At 53.2% G+C, this 18,953-nt stretch overlaps 1 protein-coding gene across 1 annotated transcript in view; it reads left to right on the forward strand.

Annotated features, from left to right (window-relative positions):
- LOC144736152 (neurocan core protein-like) overlaps nt 1–18,730 on the forward strand; it is a 57,590-nt gene extending 38,860 nt beyond the window's left edge. Inside the window, 9 exon segments of the mRNA XM_078618738.1 lie at nt 161–457; nt 885–1,964; nt 4,740–6,959; nt 7,966–8,130; nt 9,287–9,369; nt 11,622–11,829; nt 15,154–15,348; nt 16,014–16,156; nt 16,158–18,730. Of these exon segments, the coding sequence (XP_078474864.1) occupies nt 161–457; nt 885–1,964; nt 4,740–6,959; nt 7,966–8,130; nt 9,287–9,369; nt 11,622–11,829; nt 15,154–15,348; nt 16,014–16,156; nt 16,158–16,202 (4,436 nt within the window). The 3' untranslated portion in view covers nt 16,203–18,730.
- Nucleotides 18,731–18,953: the final 223 nt, after the last annotated feature.

Genomic DNA, 18,953 nt, shown 5'->3' on the forward strand with positions numbered 1-18,953 from the left:
ATCGAAACAATCCTTAGATCCACTCGATCCACTGACCACTCCATCCCTTGACAAATTGACTTCCAGTGCTGCGGTCCCCGGGAGCCACCGATCCCTCCGACCCCCCGCCACTGACCCTGCCGCCACCTCCCTCCCACCATCCCTCCCCCCCCCCCTTCAGGCGAGGTCTACTACCTGGAGCGGGCCGGCACGCTCCCATTCCCCGCGGCGGTGCTCGCCTGTGCCGCCGCCGGCGCTTCCCTGGCCACGGTGGGGCAGCTCTACTCGGCGTGGCACCACCACGGCCTGGACCGCTGCGACGCCGGCTGGCTCGCTGACGGCAGCGTGCGCTACCCCATCACACGCCCACGTGACAACTGCGGCGGCGGGGAGCCCGGCGTTCGCACCCTGCACCGGCACCCCGACCAGAGCGGCTTCCCCGAGCCGGAGACCCCCTACGGGGTCTACTGCTACCGGGGTATGAGACAGTGGAGTGAGGGAGGCATGGGGGGGGGGGGGGGGGGGGTGCAGGGGGGGGGTTGCGGGCTTGTGTTGCGTAACTGTGTGGGAACTCGTGAAGGGCCAGGAGAGGGACTCATTCACAAGGGTGACGCCTGGGCTTGAAGAATATTCGTAGAGCTTGCACGTGGAACTGCTTTTGTGCCGTATGTAGCCGACCGTGCTAATTGGAGGAGCAAGCGTCTTCTGTAGGTCGGGGGTAGAGGGAGTAAGGGGCAGGGGGATCGGTAGTGGAGAAAGTGGGACGCTTGGCGAAAGGTGGCCCTTGAGGTGTGGCTGTGGGGGTTAAGATGTAAGATGCTGCCTCTGATGATGATGATTGTAATGACGATGATGGTAAAGATGATCGCAATAATGATAGTGATGGTGACGATGTCTCCTCTCAGAAAACAAGGCCTCCACCTCGTCGCCACCCGTTCACTCGAACTTAGACCCCAGTTCCACTCGTGGCACCCAGGACCCGGTCTCCGTGACCTCCCTGGGAACCGGGGACTCGCGGGGACTCCACGGACCACTTGAGGGGTCAGGTCCTCGCACGGGAGTCCCGGCCACAACACTGGGGCCCGGAGGACGAGGAGGGGTCTTCAAGGAAGCGACATTAGGGGTCGGTGAACCCGAGGACTCGGGGCCAGCGGCTTCCGAGAGCCTGGTAGCTGAGTCAGAGAAGAAGTGGCACGTTACTGTGGAGGACGCCGGTTTGCTCCAATTTTCTCCCATGGGAGGCTGGGACAGGCCCCAGGCAGATGACGACCATCTCGAAACGGCAGCCACCACCACCACAACAACAACATTGAGGCAGCTGCCCCATCATCATCATCATCAGGAGCAGGCGGCCCACCCAACGGTGGAATCTGATCAAGCCGACCGAAGGCTAGCGGAGACGGCGCTGGGGGGGGACGTGGGGTCGGACGGCATCAGCGGAGACGGCTCCCCCGAGGGGTCGGCGACTGGAGCCATCATGTCAGAGACCCCCATCCCTGCTGTCCCCATGCCCCTGACGCCATCTCCACCGTCCGACCCTATCGGTCGCCCCCAGGCCCAAGATGACCGAGAGGAGACGACGGCGATGACCGCGACGACGACACGGAATTTGGCCCGAGTGGCCGCTGACGAGGCCGGCCCCGATGGTCCAGCCATGGCAACGCTGAGCCCGGCTCCACGGGAGGAGGTCACAGAGGGCCCCATGCTGATCCTGCCGGAGTCATCGTGGGTGAAACGGGTGACGGGGAGAGAGGGGGTCATGGCGGGAGAGAGGGGGTCACCGTGGAGAAAGGGGGTCATGGCGGGAGAGCCCGTGGTGGAAGGTGGGTTTATCCTCAGCGTGATCAGTCCCCATCTCTCTGTGACGGCCGGAACCATGGAGGCCGTTCAGACCCGGATGGAGCCACCGGAGACCCAGTGGAGGCAGCTGACTGGGACCCAGCCTGCCCACCTTGAGAAGGGGAGCTTAGCCCGGCCATTGCAAAGTGAGTGGGGACCCTTGGAACTGCGGTATAGTGTGGTGCTCCGGAACTCATTTATACTAATGTGGTGCACCGTCAAGTAACAGATGATGATGATGTTGTTGATAAGGGTATCGTTGATGTTCATGATGGTGTGGTTGATGTTGATGTAGGTGTGGTTGGTGTTGATGATGGGGAGTGGTAGTGTAGCGGTTAGCGCACTGTGCTACGGACCCAGCGACCCGAATTCGATTCCCACTCACAGCCACCAGCAGTGACGAATATCTGAATCGGTCGTGGGCCTCCCCTAGATTGCCTCAACCTCAAATGAGTACATCACTACTAGGGAAACAAAGGTGTCCAGGCGTGGTGCTGACCACGCATCCCCTGTGTGCCATGCCGGCCTTCATAGGTGCTGCTTGCTAACAGCACTTGCTCCCAACAGTCTGTTGTAGGCTATACGGGGAAGCTTTGTCTTTGGTGTTGATGACGGTGTGATTGGCATGGTCCCTGTCGGTCTCCCCGGATTATATTCAGATCATGCTGTCAGGGTTGCATCGTCCGTGAGACGAAGAATCCTTTCGGATCCCTCGCAAGGCAGCGCGACCCTCTGTGTTGTAGAATGCGCCCCACAGAAGTGGATGTCACAGAGCTACCGGAGAGATCCCTTCAATCGATATTTGGTACACCACAATACAGGGTGGCAGTTTCCCCATCCGCCCTGCATTATGGGAGCAATGTTCATTGCATGGCAGTGCTGCATGTGTGTACCTTGAATGCGTAACCAAATTTAATTTGAGGAAAGCAGTTATTGGTGACCGGGCTGAGACCAGCAACTCGCTCCACTTGAGAGCCCAATTTAATCGCAGGCAGTGGCTGAAACCCAGATTCGAACCCAGGCTCTCAGTCCTGCCGGCTCAACACTCTGGCCTCGATGCCACCCGGGGCCTCCTCCATTATGGGCTACAGAGTTGTGGAGCAGGGCGCAGTGAAGCCTGGGACCTCACGTAGGGAAATTACAACTGTGCCATGTGGAAGTGATTTGTGGGGATTTGAATACGACATTTGGCTTTTTTGAAAATATCGCGTTGAAGTTGGGGGGGGAGTGGGCCAACTCCCGAGTTGCCCATGGAGTGAGCAAGAGAAGAAGAGACCCTGGCAATGACCACCACCCCTCCACCTGCACTCAGGGGCACAGCGACCTATTTCAACGGTGGGGTGGGTGAAAGAGGCTGTGGAAGATCCGACTGTAGGTCGCTCCCTCATTTCTCCCAACTCACTTTTGACTGAAATAGCTACGAATGTTTTTAACCCCACGGACAATAATACGTAGATTATGACTATATATAGATGATTCAAGTTGCACCGTGAATTGGGGTTTAGAGGGAGACGGTCTCACGGGGACAGTAGTAATAAAAATGATTCAAATTGTGACGATACTCACAATTAAGTTATCCTGCGTCTTGCTTTCATGCCGTCCCCATCGGACAAGGATATCCTCAAAGGAGATGGATCACGCAACTTCACGCTGCTCTATTGATACAAAAACCAAATGCATTAATCGGGCTTGGTCAATGCATTTCTTATCAGTGTGTTTTTTGTTTGCATTTGACCACAAGTATTGTGGTTAATGCAGACATGATTCCTTGTAAAAAGGTTTCAGTTTTGTTGTCAGAAAAAAAGGGTAAAGACCCTATTATTATACTTTGGTACTGCAAAGGAGGTCTAATGATGTACGTGTGTTTTTGAACTTATTTTGCACTGTACGTAATCAACTGTGATAATCGGAGATTCAGTGTTGAGTCTATGGTAGTGTTAGTCTATGGGCAGTAAGTACTGTATGTTGAACTTATTTCGCACTATACATAGTCAACCGCGCTAATAAGAGGTGTGGAGAAAGGACAACAAACTAAATACAAAGAAGACGTAGTAGTGTTGCAGACAAAAACAGATCCTTGCGGAACGCCAGAGTTGACGTTGAAGATATCAACATTGTGACCTTTCATTCAGAAATCTGGAAATTCAAGCCTGCAGATCGCAGGAGAGTGGATGCCAAATGATGGCAGCTTGGGAAGAAGTGTCCGATTCCCAACGAAATGACATGCTCCTCTGATCATCACACGGTTGGCTAGGTACGGTGCGAAATATGTTTTGATCATAGACCCTCCAGCATGGTCAAGACTTGAGCTCTAGATGAGTCACGTGAGCCGAGAGGTCCCCTGTAGACCACACTTGACGGAACCCACACTGATGGTCATGTTTTACTGCCTTTCCCAAGCTTGGGAATTGATGATGCAATTTGAACTGATATACTTTATTTATTTAAGTGACATCACGGTCGTGAGATGTTATCTTCCTCCCCTGGTATGCAGTGCGTGGGTTCGATCCCAACCCTGATGCCTGTATATTTGGCGTCTGCATGTTCTCCCCATGGTCGCGTGGATTTTTTTTCACCGGATTCTGCGGTTTTCCCCTCCACATTTAGAATCAATCAACATGCGTTTAGAGTATTTGGCTGTTATAAATGTCCATGTGTTAAGCCACTTCGTTGAGATTTCACTTTTGGCCAGGAAACTTCTGAAAAAGAGATATATAGCTTTGTGGGCCTTGGCTGGTAAAGCAAAAATAGTTTAGTTTTAAAATAGTCTTTTAATTTAGTAGGAAATCACTTGGCTTGTTAACAAAGCTACGGTGATGATGACTCCCCAAATGATGGCGGTAGCTGTTGATGACAGATTCTATTTTACTTTGGCAGCTGCTGACGCTTAAATCCACCTCTCGCTCTTTTGTTTCTCGCAGAATTCCCGCTCGGTCAGCAGGGGGTCAACCCTGACATGACGGACGTCAACCGTGGGCTGGACGTTATTGTCCCTAGGCCTGAGGAGGCAGTGATGATTCTGTCTGAAGGGGCCACATCGCTCAACGTCTTTCCGACACAGACAGATAATCTGTTGACGTCTCCCATCACGACAAACGATGTTCCTCCTCCTTCTGTCGCTGAAGTCGTTGCTCATGGAGGAGAGGGCAGAGGGGACAAGGAGGTGCATGAGAAGATGGCAGTAGAGGTGAAAACAGATCCAGCGGAGGAGGAGGAGGAGGAGGAGAAGGAGGTGTTCGGGGAGGCGGGATTTTTGAAAGCAACGACCACCGAGGACGTGGAGGGAAGTGGGGAGGAGGCCACAGTCATCATCGCCGTAGCAATGGAGGGGATCCAGAGGGGGCCTGCAATTGTGTCACCCTCCTACGCGGAGTCCCTCAGCCCCACCGAGACGGCGATGATTGAGGGGTCGGGGTGGATTCTGGGTAAGTTGGGTGAGTTGGCAGATGAGGTGGTGGAGCATGAGAATGTGATGAACGAGGAGGTGAACGGGGAGGTGGACCTGAAAGATGAGGCAGTTGACGGAACCTCTCACCATCCAGGCGAGGTCGCGAGGACAACGGCCTCCCCTCCGACCCCACCTCGAGTCCCACCTTTAACTGCGCCTGGGGCCACCCCGTCAACCAGAGTGGGCCTCCGAGGCCTCGAGGAGACCTCAACTCTGGGGGTGGGAGGAGCCCTGCACTTTCATCATGGTGGCACCCATGAGGAAGAGGGAAGTGCAGATTACCTGGTATGGAGGCTCCAGGGGGAAGAGGGTGCGGGGATCTTTCCTCAGCTCCCCGACCTCCGCGTGCCCTCCTCGCTGTCTCGTGCAGCTCCAGAGACCTCGCACCCAAACGGTGAGAAAGAGAAGGAGCCCAGGGGCTTGGCCGAAGGAAGTGGCTTCTCGGTGGACTACGTCCTGAGGGAGGATTTTGACGACAACGTGTCGTCCGTGCAATTTTCCACTGCCGTAGCCACCGCCACCACCACAGCGACTTCCACAGCGGCGCCGGCGGAGGGGCACTTGAGCCGACTCAGCGGCATCTTCGGCGCCAAGGAGACGCTGCGCTTGCTACCAAGCTCGGCGTTGGTGGACGGAGCGGTGAATACGGGTGATCTCATCGCAGAGCGGAGCAGCGTTCGCACGGAGCCAGGAGGAGAAACGGCAAGGTTTTCAGAAGAGTCTCCACCGGCCTACACAGCAGGTTTTATACAAGATACGCCGCCATACTTTCGACCAGAATCCACAAAAGACTTTGCACAAGGCTACACACCAGACTCTCCAGCAGGGTTTCCACCAAAATTTATATTAGAATCTCTACCAGGTGCCACATTAAATGTACCAGCAGCCTCCTCACAAGACTCTCCACCAGGCCACACAACCGATCCAACTCTAGACTCTCCACCGGATTTCCTACCACACTTTCTACCGGACTCCTCAAGATATTCTCCATCAGACTCCTCACCAGACTCTCTCGCAGACGCCTCGAGAGACACCTCCTCACGAGGCCTTACAGCAGACTCCCGACCAGACTCTCGCCACCACGAGCACAGGGAATCCTTTGAGCCCTTGCCAGAGGTGCTGGAGCACAGGCAGGTGCAGTTTAGCCTCGGTGATTTCACCACTGAGCACATGGGTCCTGGAGCTTTACGGGGGGCCAACATCGACCTCAAGGGCGAAAATCTTAACCTGGTGAAGGTCGGGGGGCGCTTGGAGGGCGGCAGCAGGGCTACGACAGAGGCACCCACGCTTCCTCCCTCGCTTTCATCGCCTGCATCTCCCACAGCGTCCCCCACCGCTCCCCACGGAGCCGGCTTGGAGCCAGGGAGTGGGCACCTGGAGGAGGGGTTAGGGATGGCGGGGCCTGCACCGCACACCTCCTGGACACTTGGACACACCTACATCTCAACAGGCACACCTGGACCCGAATCTCCTGGATTAGTGTCTCCTGAGGTTCAGCCCCCTGTCTCCGTGCCTCCTGAGTTCAAGTCTCCAGGGCCCACGTCTCCTGAGATTCAGTCTTCTGTATCCACATCTCCTGGACTTGAGTCTCAAGCCGTGCCTCTCGGATCCGTGTCTCTGGAACCAACCGGATCTGACACCAAGCATGTGGGGGTGGTGACAGGCGAGGGTGCAACAGTTACTGGCATGACAGGTGAGTGGGACAGGTGAGATAAATACGTGACGGTGTGACAGGTGAGTGAGGCAGGTGAGGGCAAAACATCGTGCAGTGGTTATCACACTGCTTATGAACCCAGCAACCTGAGTTCAATACCTGCTCACGGCCAACATCGTTGACGATAATGTGAACTGGTCCTGGACCTCCCCTAGGTCGACTCAGTCTTAAATGAGTACCTGGTGCGATGTTTAAACATTGGGGAGACAAATGTGGCTGGGCATGGTGCTGGCCATACCATCCCCTCATTCGCCATTCCGGCCTTATTGGATGCCTGCTAACAGCTCTTGCCCCGATAGTCTGTTAAGGTTACACAGAGGATCATTGTCTTCGTGGGTCAGTGTAGTCTATGTGTGTAATGGTATCAGTGTTTGTGTGTGTCATTGTGGGTCAATATGTCAGTGTGTGTGTCAATGTGAGTGTGGGGAGCGGTCGCGTAGTGGTTGGCGCACTGCGCTACGAACCCGGCGACCCGGCCAACACCAGTGACAATTATTTGAACCGGTCCTGGGCATCCCCTAGGTCGACTCGGCCTCAAATTAGTACCTGGTGTGGTTTGTAATAATCGCCACAGGGGAGATAAAGGCAGCCAGGCGTGGTGTTGGTCACTCACCCCCTCGTGTGCCGTGCCGGCCTTCATAGTTGCTACTTGCAAACAGCACTTGCCCCAAAAAGTCTATTGAGGCTATATGGGGGATCTTTGTTTTCAATGAGTCACTATGTCAGTTTTTCCATGTATGTGTACTAACGTGTGCTGTTTTTCCCTCCTTCCCTCGTCCCCTCTCCGCCGCGCCCCCTCTCCCCCGCGCCCCCTCTCCCCCGCGCCCCCTCTCCCCCACGCCCCCTCTCCCCCTCTCCCCCCGTGCCCCCTCTCCCCCGCGCCCCCTCTCCCCCACGCCCCCTCTCCCCCTCTCCCCCGTGCCCCCTCTCCCCCGCGCCCCCTCTCCCCCTCTCCCCCGCGTCCCCTCTCTTGCGCGTCCCCCAGACGTGGTGGCGGTCCCCTGTGAGCCCGGCTGGCACGGCTTTGGGGGGCGCTGCTACCGCTACGTGGCACAACGGCTGCCCTGGGCCGAGGCAGAGGAGGCGTGCCGCTCCGTGGGAGGCCACCTGGCGAGCGTCGCCTCCCGCGACGAAAACAACTTCATCCTTGGTGAGTGTGGGGGGCCTGGCCATGGGGTGGCGGCGGAGTAGAGGTCGGTTTGCATCGCGGGGCCCAAGTCAAGATCATCGCTAGGTCAGCCTTATCCCATAATCCTAACCCTGATCCTGTTGCTTGTGTTCGTTGGTGGATCAATGTTGAGGTTACAAAGTCCACCTCGGGTCTTCCAGTCTCAGGTGAACTCTTGGATGATGAGAATGTGAAGGTAGCAAGCGAGATGATGATCGTGATGATGTTGATGATCATATTAAGGTTCCATAATTAGTTTAAGAAAATTCATAATTTCACAAGCAGAGTATTTAAGAACTGTAGGTCATTGCAAATGACACAAATCGCACCACACCCAGAAGACATTTATGCACCCGGCACACCACGTTAAGTATACCTATCGCTAAGGCTGCGGGCACAACAGTGGCTATGAGATGTTAACTACCTCGCCTGGTATGCAGGAGGTCGTGGGTTCGATCCCGACCCGGATGCCTGCTCTATATTTGGAGTTTGCATGTTCTCCCTGTAGTCGCGTTTATTTTTCTCCGGGCCCTCCGGGTTTTCCCTCCACATTTACAATCCACGTGCGTTTAGAGTATTTGGCTGCTATAAATATCCACATGATGATAAGCCACCTCATTGAGTTATCAATTGTGTTAGCCAGGTGGCTTCTGAAAAAGAGTTATATAGCAGTTCATTGGGCCGTATCCAGTTAAATACAACGTATTTTAAATAGTCAGTTGAACACATAGGTTTTCACGACCAACACTATCCATAATTGATGTTTTGGGGTGAGATCGTGTAAATATAATTGCGTCGTTAAACCCGCCACGACCCGACAATCCATAAGGTTTGTCACGTAAACAAAAGATGCCAGTTAGTTGCTCGTTCAGCACACCGGTTGTGTGTTGGAGAGGAAACCCACAAGATTTAGAATTCAAGTACCGTGACGTTTTAGTTTAAAAAACATCATGCGCCGCCGACTTCAGCCCAGCAACCAGCGAAATATCCAGTGACCAATTAAACTCCCCCCTTAACATTCGCCCGCCACTCGAGCCCAAAGTAGTGGCTGAAGTGTCCTGAGCCACCGCCCAGTTTGCCTTGAACGGAGAGAGCAGCTTCGGACCGCCACCCTCCTCGTGTCTCCGTTCCCCCACAGCCCTCGGCTCCGACTACCAGTGGATCGGACTCAACGACCGCTCCTCCGAGGGAGACTTCCGCTGGAGCGACGGCTCCCAGCTGGTGAGGACAAACGAGCAGGTTGCCAATGAGTTCCCACTCTTTCTGGCGTTTGTTGGAAATCATATTTTTGGACGATTAATAATAATAATATTTTCTATTTTTGCGTACATCGTCATTCATCTCACAACGCTGTACAATAACGATATGCATAATGACATGAAGGACGAAATCTCATTGATAGCAATTATTATTGTTGTTAAGTAATTGAAACTCTCAGAAACTAAAAATGAATAAATGAATCAAGAAATGGAATAGAGTTACAGAAATTATTCATGATACGAAGGGGTAGCTCCTCACTCTGGCAAGAGCAATCGGCGCACAATCTCAATTTCACCTCACACAAGGAAACTTTCACAGGAGGGTGCTAGAATGCCAATAAAAGTGATGACTATTCTAGATCAATCGGTCGAAATGTCCGACATGTGATTTTCTATCCGGACGTATTGGTGGTGCACCGGTGCAGCGTGACAGGCCGGTCCTCATAGAAACTGTTCTAAAAGCAACATTTGAACTGATGTTCGCCTTTCAACTGCTTCAAAATCACGAGAATTAATTTTGACGCTCCACCACCCCACAAAGATTTTCTAACCGGGGGTTGCAAATTGCGGGAAAATTAATGATTATTGGGATGAATGTGCTCTTTTTCATACCGCGCACCACTGCTGTACCGCCAATATCAGCTAATTCCCAGCTGAATAAAATGCCTTTAGTTGGGATTTGAATAGTGGAGTGGGAGGGTACTCCGGAAAGATCAGTGGTGTCACACGCAGACGATGCATCCAGGGCAACCACAGAAAGAGAGGTCCATGGTCAGTAGATACCAGGAGAGAGTTGTAAACGAGAAGTAGCTGGCCATTGAGGTTACATTGAAGCCAACGATGAATTCGATGGTTGTAAATGGCACGTTCAATGACCTTCGATCAGAATGTAAGATTTGAAATCGGGTGGTAGTATGCTGGCCTGTCTGGATTGTGAAGGATTATTGAGAACCAGGGTGGCTGCGGCTACCTTAAGCGCAGATGGAAATACTAGGGAGCAAGAAGAGATTAATAAATAAGATTGGGAAAAAGTGGAATTAAAACAGATACAATTTGAAAACGAATTTGAATTTACAAATAACTTAATTATATAGCTAAATCTTGACTTAAAGCTTTCGTGACTGCAGGAATTCATATAGAAAGCTAAAATAAAGGAGATACCGGGTGGAAGCGGCTACACAAAAAGAGAGAACACCGAACACGATCATCCTCATTTTTCAAACATTGGCCATCTAACGTTAAACTTTGATTTATGTCAATATTAGTACACATAGTACAATCTAAGTACAAATAGTACAACAGTACAAATATTACCAATATTGGTACAAATAGTACAATATTAGTACAAATAGAACCCACGCATATGCCTCTGGCAGCTTATGTTGATGATATCCACATTTCATATTCACAAATGGACACAGACCAGTCATCGATTGTCAAATTTTGTCAAAATATTTATTCCATTAATCACCATCAACATTACCACCACCAATATTGCTACGTTGCTACCACCACCATAAGTATGTACATACGAAGCCAACCGTGTTAATCAGAGGCGCAGTGTTGAGTCTATGGGCAGTGTTGAGTCTATGGGCAGTGTTGAGTCTATGGGTAGTGTTGAGTCTATGGGTAGTGTTGAGTCTATGGGCAGTGTTGAGTCTATGGGTAGTGTTGAGTCTATGGGCAGTGTTGAGTCTATGGGCAGTGTTGAGTCTATGGGCAGTGTTGAGTCTATGGGTAGTGTTGAGTCTATTGGTAGTGTTAGTCTATGGGTAGTGTTAGTCTATGGGCAATATGTTGAACTTCTTTCACACCGTACGTAGCCAACAGTGCTAATCGGAAGTTGCGGGATGGACAACAAACTTAACACAAAAAGCAGTTCAGTGTCTTGTCCTTCCCCTGCACCTCCGTTTATCACGGTTGGCTACCAATACCAATACCCTCCATTCGCCACTAAGTGACGGTGACATCACTACAGCGTCTGCGCCAGGCCAGGTGCACATTGAGGCCACGTGAAGTGTCGAAGGCTCGCTGACAGAAGGTGCCATGGGCTGCCTGACTGAGATGACTTGCAGATGCACCAGCTGGTTGGCTACCACAATCACCTCAACCATCATTACCACCGCACCACCACCATCACCACCGGTACTTCCTCCACCACAACCACATTCGCCGCCAGCACCACCATCACCGCCGGATCTCCGTTCGCTCCAGAGCTTTGAGCACTGGCGGCCCCAGCAGCCCGACAGCTTCTTCTCGTCAGGCGAGGACTGCGTGGTGCTCATCTGGCACGAGGAGGGCGAGTGGAACGACGTCCCCTGCAGCTACCGCCTGCCCTTCTGCTGCGAGACGCGACCAGGACGCCCGCTGACCTCCCGGACACCGCTGCGGCTCCCCGCGGCATCGCGTCCGCCTCCTGCCGGTGACTCTCCCAACGCAGTTCTGCAAACTCCCGGGCGGGACTTTCGACCGTGAAATTCGAATCGCTTGAGACAGGGGCTAGGGGGAGGGGAATCTTCTTCATAGCACAAACAAAAATCGCCATGTGTGTTTACGTGCTGAGAAGAAGGGGGCATTGCCCAACACGTCACCTATGATATATTTAAAATGCTAAGGCTGCACACTCACACCAGCAGCAGCAGCAGCAGCAGTGTCACCAGTACATTCATTTCCTGATTTCAAATACCTTTGGCAGGGCCACACGTTGCCACACAATCTTACCGCTTCCTGACAATGAATCGGGGAATAAACAGTCAGGGCTTACCGACAGCTTGGTGCGTGAAAAATTTAAAGCACCGAGTTCTACGCCCCTCACACAAACGTGATTGGCGACGAGCGGCCTCCGCTTGCAGGCTGCGTTGGTCGGCGAGATGGAAGCCGGCTCCATACCAGAGTGACCAGGTCAACACGAAATCAGCGTAGCAGCGTGATCATCGCCTGCAACTGCTTTGTCTGCGTCTGAGTGAGGAGATCAAACGGGGCACGTTCGTAATCATGACGAGTCGTGGCAGCTCGCTGATGTGTCACATGGCGATTAGACGCGCCGCTACTAATGGCTGAGCAGATTGATGCTTGAAAGCCGAGTGTCTGTACTTGTGAGCAACCGGCTGCAGGGTGCAACTAGTTGCGCACAGACGTCCACATATAAGCAATGCAGTTGCATGCAACCACGTTGCGTGTCTGATGGCTCAGCCGTGGACCCTGTAACCCACAGGCGGTGGAGTTGTGGTCAGGGCGCTGTGCTACGTACCGGGAGAACCGAGTTCGACTCCACCTCACGGCCAACACCAGTGACGATTATCTGAACTGATTCTGGGCCTCCCTCAGCCTCAAATGAATAGCTGGTGCAGTGTATAAAACATCGCCGCTAGGGAGTCAAAGGTGGCCGGGCATGGTGCTGGCTACCCACCCACTTGTGTGCCCTGCCGGCCTTCATAGGTGCTACTCGCTAACAGCACTTGCCTCACCAATACCGTTAAGGCTATACATGCGTACATGCATGTGTGTGCGTGTGTGCTTGTGTGCATATGTGTGTGCGTGTGTGTGCGTGCCTGTGTGTGCGTGTGTGTGCGTGTGTGTGCATGTGTAATGTAGTAACTCGTCGGGAGACGACTTCACGGGTAACACACTCTTTATTTTATCAAACTTGGTTACAGGTGACTAACACCTACTTTGTATCTCGGGTGACAAACACCCACTTAGCTACTTGGCGACTAACGCCCACTGAGCTACTCGGATGACCAACATCCACTTAGTACTCGGGTGACAAACACCCACTTAGCTACTTGGCGACTAACGCCCACTGAGCTACTCGGATGACCAACATCCACTTAGCTACTCGGCGACTAACGCCACTGGGCTACTCGGATGACCAACATCCACTTAGTACTCGGGTGACAACCACCCACTTAGCTACTTGGCGACTAACGCCCACTGAGCTACTCGGATGACCAACATCCACTTAGCTACTCGGCGACTAACGCCACTGAGCTACTCGGATGACCAACATCCACTTAGCTACTCGGCGACTAACGCCACTGAGCTACTCGGATGACCAACATCCACTTAGCTACTCGGCGACTAACGCCACTGAGCTACTCGGATGACCAACATCCACTTAGCTACTCGGCGACTAAGTCTTCAGCTCCGTCTTCGGGTCTTCAACTGGGTAACTCTCCCCGAGTGCTCTCGCGCGTCCCCCTTTATACCCCACCTGCGGACGTCGCTGCGAGCACCCACTTATTCGACCAATCGCCGGGCGCTGGCTACGATCCTCTTTTCCCACATCTCATCGTGCCTCACCACTCACTCCGCGCCGCCCCGTCATCTGTCACTCCCGGCGCGCGCGTCCACACCACGCCCACAACGCGTGCCCAACCCCGCACCCCGCGCCGCCCCGTGATCCATCACTGTCACAGTCGGCGCACGTCAATACCACCACTACACATGTATGTGAGTGCATATGCATGCCTGTGTGTGTGTCCGTGCGCGTGTGCATGTGTGCATGTGCGTACGTGTGTGCGTGCCTGTGTGTGCGTGTGTGTGCGTGTGCATGTGTGTGTGTGTGTGCATGTGTGTGCATGTGTGTGTGCATGTGTGTGTGTGCGTAGGCTGGCCTGCCTACGATCCATCCTGGGTTTAACCAGGCTGGATTGTGTGAGGAGCTCACAAGTCCTTGAAAGATCTGGGCAAAGTCCCATCAGTGAGCTCCTCCGGCAGGCAAGGCTGCGTTGGCTGGGTCATGTAGCCCGCATGCCCAGCCACCGCATGCCTAAACAGCTTTTGTTCGGCCGGATCGAGGGGGCTAAACGGGCGCGGCACGGGCTAGAGAAGAGATGGAGTGATGTGGTACAGGAGGACGTGGAGCTGAGTGGACTTGCCGATGACTGGTACCAGCGGTGTCAAGATCGGCCTCAGTGGAGGAGGCTCGTGAAGGACGCTACTGGGCAGTTGGAGGCAGTCGCCCTCCAACAACAACGGAGGGCGGAGGAGCGACGCTCACAACAACGAGCGGAGCGCCGGGTGGCTAAAGCACAGCAAGTTGGCACAGTAGGGGGCACAGGTGGTGGATCAGCCAGTCATCTCGGTCATCTCGGTCAGTCGACCCGTGGCACCTGGGTCTGCCCCGTGACCTCCTGCCAGCGGGCGTTCGACACTTCACGTGGCCTCAGGGTGCACATGGCCTGGCACAAGCGTCGTGGTGACGTCACCGCCACTTAGTGGCGAATGGCGGTTGTTGTTGTTGTTGTTGTGTGTGCGTGTGTGTGCATGTGTGTGTGTGCATGTGTGTGTGTGCATGTGTGTGCGCGTGTGTGTGTGTGCATGTGTGTGTGCATGTGTGTGTGTGCGTGTGTGTGTGTACGTGTGTGTGTGTGCATGTGTGTGTGCATGCGTGTGTGTGCATGTGTGTGCGCGTGTGTGTGTGTACATGTGTGTGTGCATGTGTGTGTGTGCATGTGTGTGTGTGCATGTGTGTGTGCATGCGTGTGTGTGCATGTGTGTGCGCGTGTGTGTGTGCGTGCGTGTGTGCGCGTGTGTGTGTGCATGTGCGTGTGTGTGTCCGTGCGCGTGTGTGTGTGTGTGTGCGTGTGTGTGTGCATGTGTGCGCGTGTGTGTGTGCGTGTGTGTGTGCGCGTGTGCGTGTGTGTGTGTGCGTGTGTGTGTGCATGTGTGTGTGTGTGTGCGTGTGTGTGTGCATGTGTGTGAATGTGTGTGCGCGCGTGTGTGTGTGTGTGCGCGTATGCAGCAGGTCTCGTGTGGTGCGGCCACCCCCCCATCGTGAGCAACGCCCGCTGCTCCGGCGCGCCGCACGGCCGCTACGCGGTGGGCGCGTCGGTGCGCTACCGGTGCCGGGCCGGCTTCCTGCAGCGCCACGCCAACCCCACCTCGCGGTGCCGCCCCGACGGCAGCTGGGAGCGCCCGCGCGTCGCCTGCGTCCCACGTGAGCGACAGCCCAGCCAAGGGGGAGATTCGGATTTTTGCGACAATGTTTTTGTTGTTGTGTCGAATGTTCGGATGGTGTACGCCACGTGATAATTGAATAGGGCAGAGCGGTGGTACAGCAGTTAGTCCGCCGCACTACGAATCTGGCTCCCCAAATTTGATTCCTTGTCACAGCTAACGTCACTGGCGAGTGATATCGGAACCAGCGTTGTCAAGTTTTGAGCAACTCTTTGATCAGTTTTATCTGCTGCTCGTTAGCTTATGTGCATTTCCCAAAACGTCACCGATTTTTATGTTTCCATTAAAGGCCACACACATAGTGTTGTTGACGAATGTGTTCAGTTCTTTGGTGTTAAATATAGCGTAAGGGACCCTAATAACAACACAACTCTGAACGCAAGGTTTATTCAAATTGGATCACCTCACCGAGAGCTATTGTGCTTCCTGCGTAACCGATTGATGTACGTACGTACATCGAACTTCTTTCGCACCGTATGCAGTAGCCAAACCGTGCTATTCGGAGGTGACGGTCGGGACGGAGCCGATGCATAAACGCTGTTAAACCCAAGTTGGAAATCATTTAAATGCAGCCAATGCTGCAGCGACGCGACTCGGTTGCGTAATATGTGGAGGAGGCGCATTACGGATGTCGTGTCGCGGCAGGGCCAGCGAGACAACCGGAGCAGGAGAAGCGGCCCGTGTGGTTCGGCCTCTACAAGGACGCATGGCTCCCGGCCCGCGCGTCGCGCTGGCTACACCACCTCCAGGACCCCCGCAACCTCCACGACCCGCACCGCCCACACGACCCCCCCCCCCCACGACCCGCACACCGCTCGGTCGCTCCACGGCTGAGGGGCCGCTCGAGAGACCTCCACTGTGAGACGCCGGGAGGGCCTGGGGCCTCGGCACAGGCCTAGGCCCCCACTCCTAGTCCTAGGGCCCCGGTCTGGTCCTAGAGTCCCAGTCGTCAGGTCCTTTAGTCAGTGGCATCAAATTCCTTCGGTGAAATGTTCCTTAAGTTCACACTGATTCACTAAGGGGGAAATGTGAGCCAACGTACTTGATTCAACTGACCCCTGGCCTGTGTGTGTGAGAGCGAGAGAGCAGTGAGGCGTCTGGAAGATGAAATGCTTTAACGCACCGAGACCCCACGATCACTGCACTGTGTGCGATGCGTTAAATACTGTTTAACACATTCTATTTAATAATTATTGAAAGATGACTTCAAAGTTATAATTATGCGTGCAGCAGCGACCCTACTCCAGCGATTTATTCAATTGTTTGGCAGTCAAGTCACCATGTCATCAGCCGTCATCAATCCACCGCTGGATGAAGGCCTTCCCAACGTGTCCCCGCCTCTGCGCAGGAGCCGATTTTATCGCTCCATCTCTGCGGCGGACGTCCTCTCTCTCGGGTGCAATTGCTTCCTTCAGTGCGGTCACAGTGACGTAATTACAGTGCATCCTGACAGTCAACCGCAAAGTCTTTTGTTCTAATGGATGAAAAACCTCAAGGCTCGTGTTTGACAGCTGGTTTCACGCAGCCTTTGAGAGCCGCCCGTTGCTTGGGCTTGCGATCTTCCTGTAGAGCAGGTCGGGCAATAAGTTACGGCGACGTTGGACGCAGGTGCCAGCCAAAGCCTTAGTTTTGCTCAAAGCAGAAGTCAACGAGTGTTTGACGAGACGCTCCCTGTCAACACAGCCACCTGCATTCTGCTGCCACCCGCTGCTGTTAGCCGCTGCTGTCTGTAAACTGTGATTGATGGCGATTGCACAGAGATGTGTGTGCCTGTTGGGGACGTTGCTTGCTGTGGGAGACAACGCCGCTATCACCGGGGTTTAGGCAACTGCGAGAGTATGGACTTGAAGGCACGAGGAAACATTTCTGAACATGCCTTGAGAGGGAGTCTCATTCGCGGATTTGGGCAGCACAGTAGCACGCCCTTGGGTCTTACACGGTGCAAGGCTTTCGCGACCAATGTTATGATTTATAATCGATTTTTAGGGTCAGATTGCCACATGAGTTAAATGCCAATGTTTTATGTCGCATACCCTCGTCCACCCAGCACAGCCATGTAAAGATGTCACGTTAACAAATGCGCCGGTTGGCTATTGGCTGAGCGTGCCTGGACACGGAAGTGCGATTTGGGCAATCGCCTGATGATGCTGGTTGTAACTCCCAGCGAAGCGTGGAAGCTAATTGTGAAGCTAATTGTGAAGCTAATTGTGAAGCTAATTGTGAAGCTAATTGTTAAGTGTGAGCAGATCGCTTTTTCAACATTACCGGTGTGCTGCAGAACTAGTAACCTGGCGCATTTGTTCAGGTGACACCTTCATGTACGACACAGCATTGCCATTTCATGACACGCGGCAATCTGACTGAACGAGTCAATGATGAACGCCTTAAGTTGTATTAGGCTGTCTGGAGCAGAACACAGTCACCTGCTGCCCTTCCAAGGCCATTCAGGGGCGGCACCAGCATCCACCAGCTGAGAAGCAGCGCTGTCAGGTGGCTCACCACACCAGACATTGATTTATAAACCTTGTGCCCATTCCAAACATCAGTTGCTTATTTCTGCAATCCACCACGTGAAATAAGAATATTAAATAGTTTTTGGTTTTAAAATAACTACCGTCTTTCTAATCATAACTTACTTAATTATATGATGACAATAATGCGCTTTATATATCCAGGACACTGTGATAAGCGGGCCCTGCTACATTGGCGAATTGTTTGATTCACAAGAGTTTGTTGACGAGTGTGAGAGGACAGAGAGAACCCGGACAAAAACCACCACGCATATGAATGGCACTCAAGAGGTCTGCACAGATTAATTGCATCTCCAGATAATGTCCAGATCCAATCAACTGAACTCAACCGTAGACTCAACCCGTTTGCTGGACTGCCGCTGATCCACCCCGCAGCCCCACGCCACATCGTGGCCGTAGGCTGCTTTGTGAGCCATGGCTACACAGCACCTCAGAAAGTCGTGGTGGTGGTGGTGGCGGTCTCGCACCCAAGGGCCAACCAGGCTCAACACGTACCTGGGCTTCTGATATCCGCCGAGATGTATGTACTGTATGTTTGTTGAACTTCTTTCGCACCGTACGTAGCCAACCGTACTAATCGGAGATGTGTGGGAAAGGACAATAAACTAAACACACAATAAACTTTTAAACAAATGAGTTTTTAATCTAGATTAAAAAGTGCATAGGGGCCGTCCATAAATGACGTCACGCGATTTTGGACGATTTTTTTACCCCCCCCCCCCCCTTCGTCACACGCCGTCACAAAAAGTCAGCCCCCCCTCAAATATGACGTCACAAAGCTCTGCCCTCCCTTCCCCCCAAAAAATAAAACATGCTTCAAATCACTTTAAACTATTGTCATTGTAGTGCGTATTTAATGTGGCGCTGCACTCTGATGTTGTAGGAGAAAACATGTATTAAAAAGTATATTTAATGACGTAGAACGTGTTGTCTATATTTATTTAAAGTTGCGCATTTTGATGTGACGTCACATTTCTCAACCCCCCCCCCCCCCCTGTCACACATCGTTACAAATGTCTGACCCCCCCACCCCCAGGTGCGTGACGTAATTTAT

The sequence above is a fragment of the Lampetra planeri genome, chromosome 59, assembly GCF_965212315.1.
Source record: "Lampetra planeri chromosome 59, kcLamPlan1.2.h2, whole genome shotgun sequence".
Lineage (NCBI taxonomy): Eukaryota > Metazoa > Chordata > Hyperoartia > Petromyzontiformes > Petromyzontidae > Lampetra > Lampetra planeri.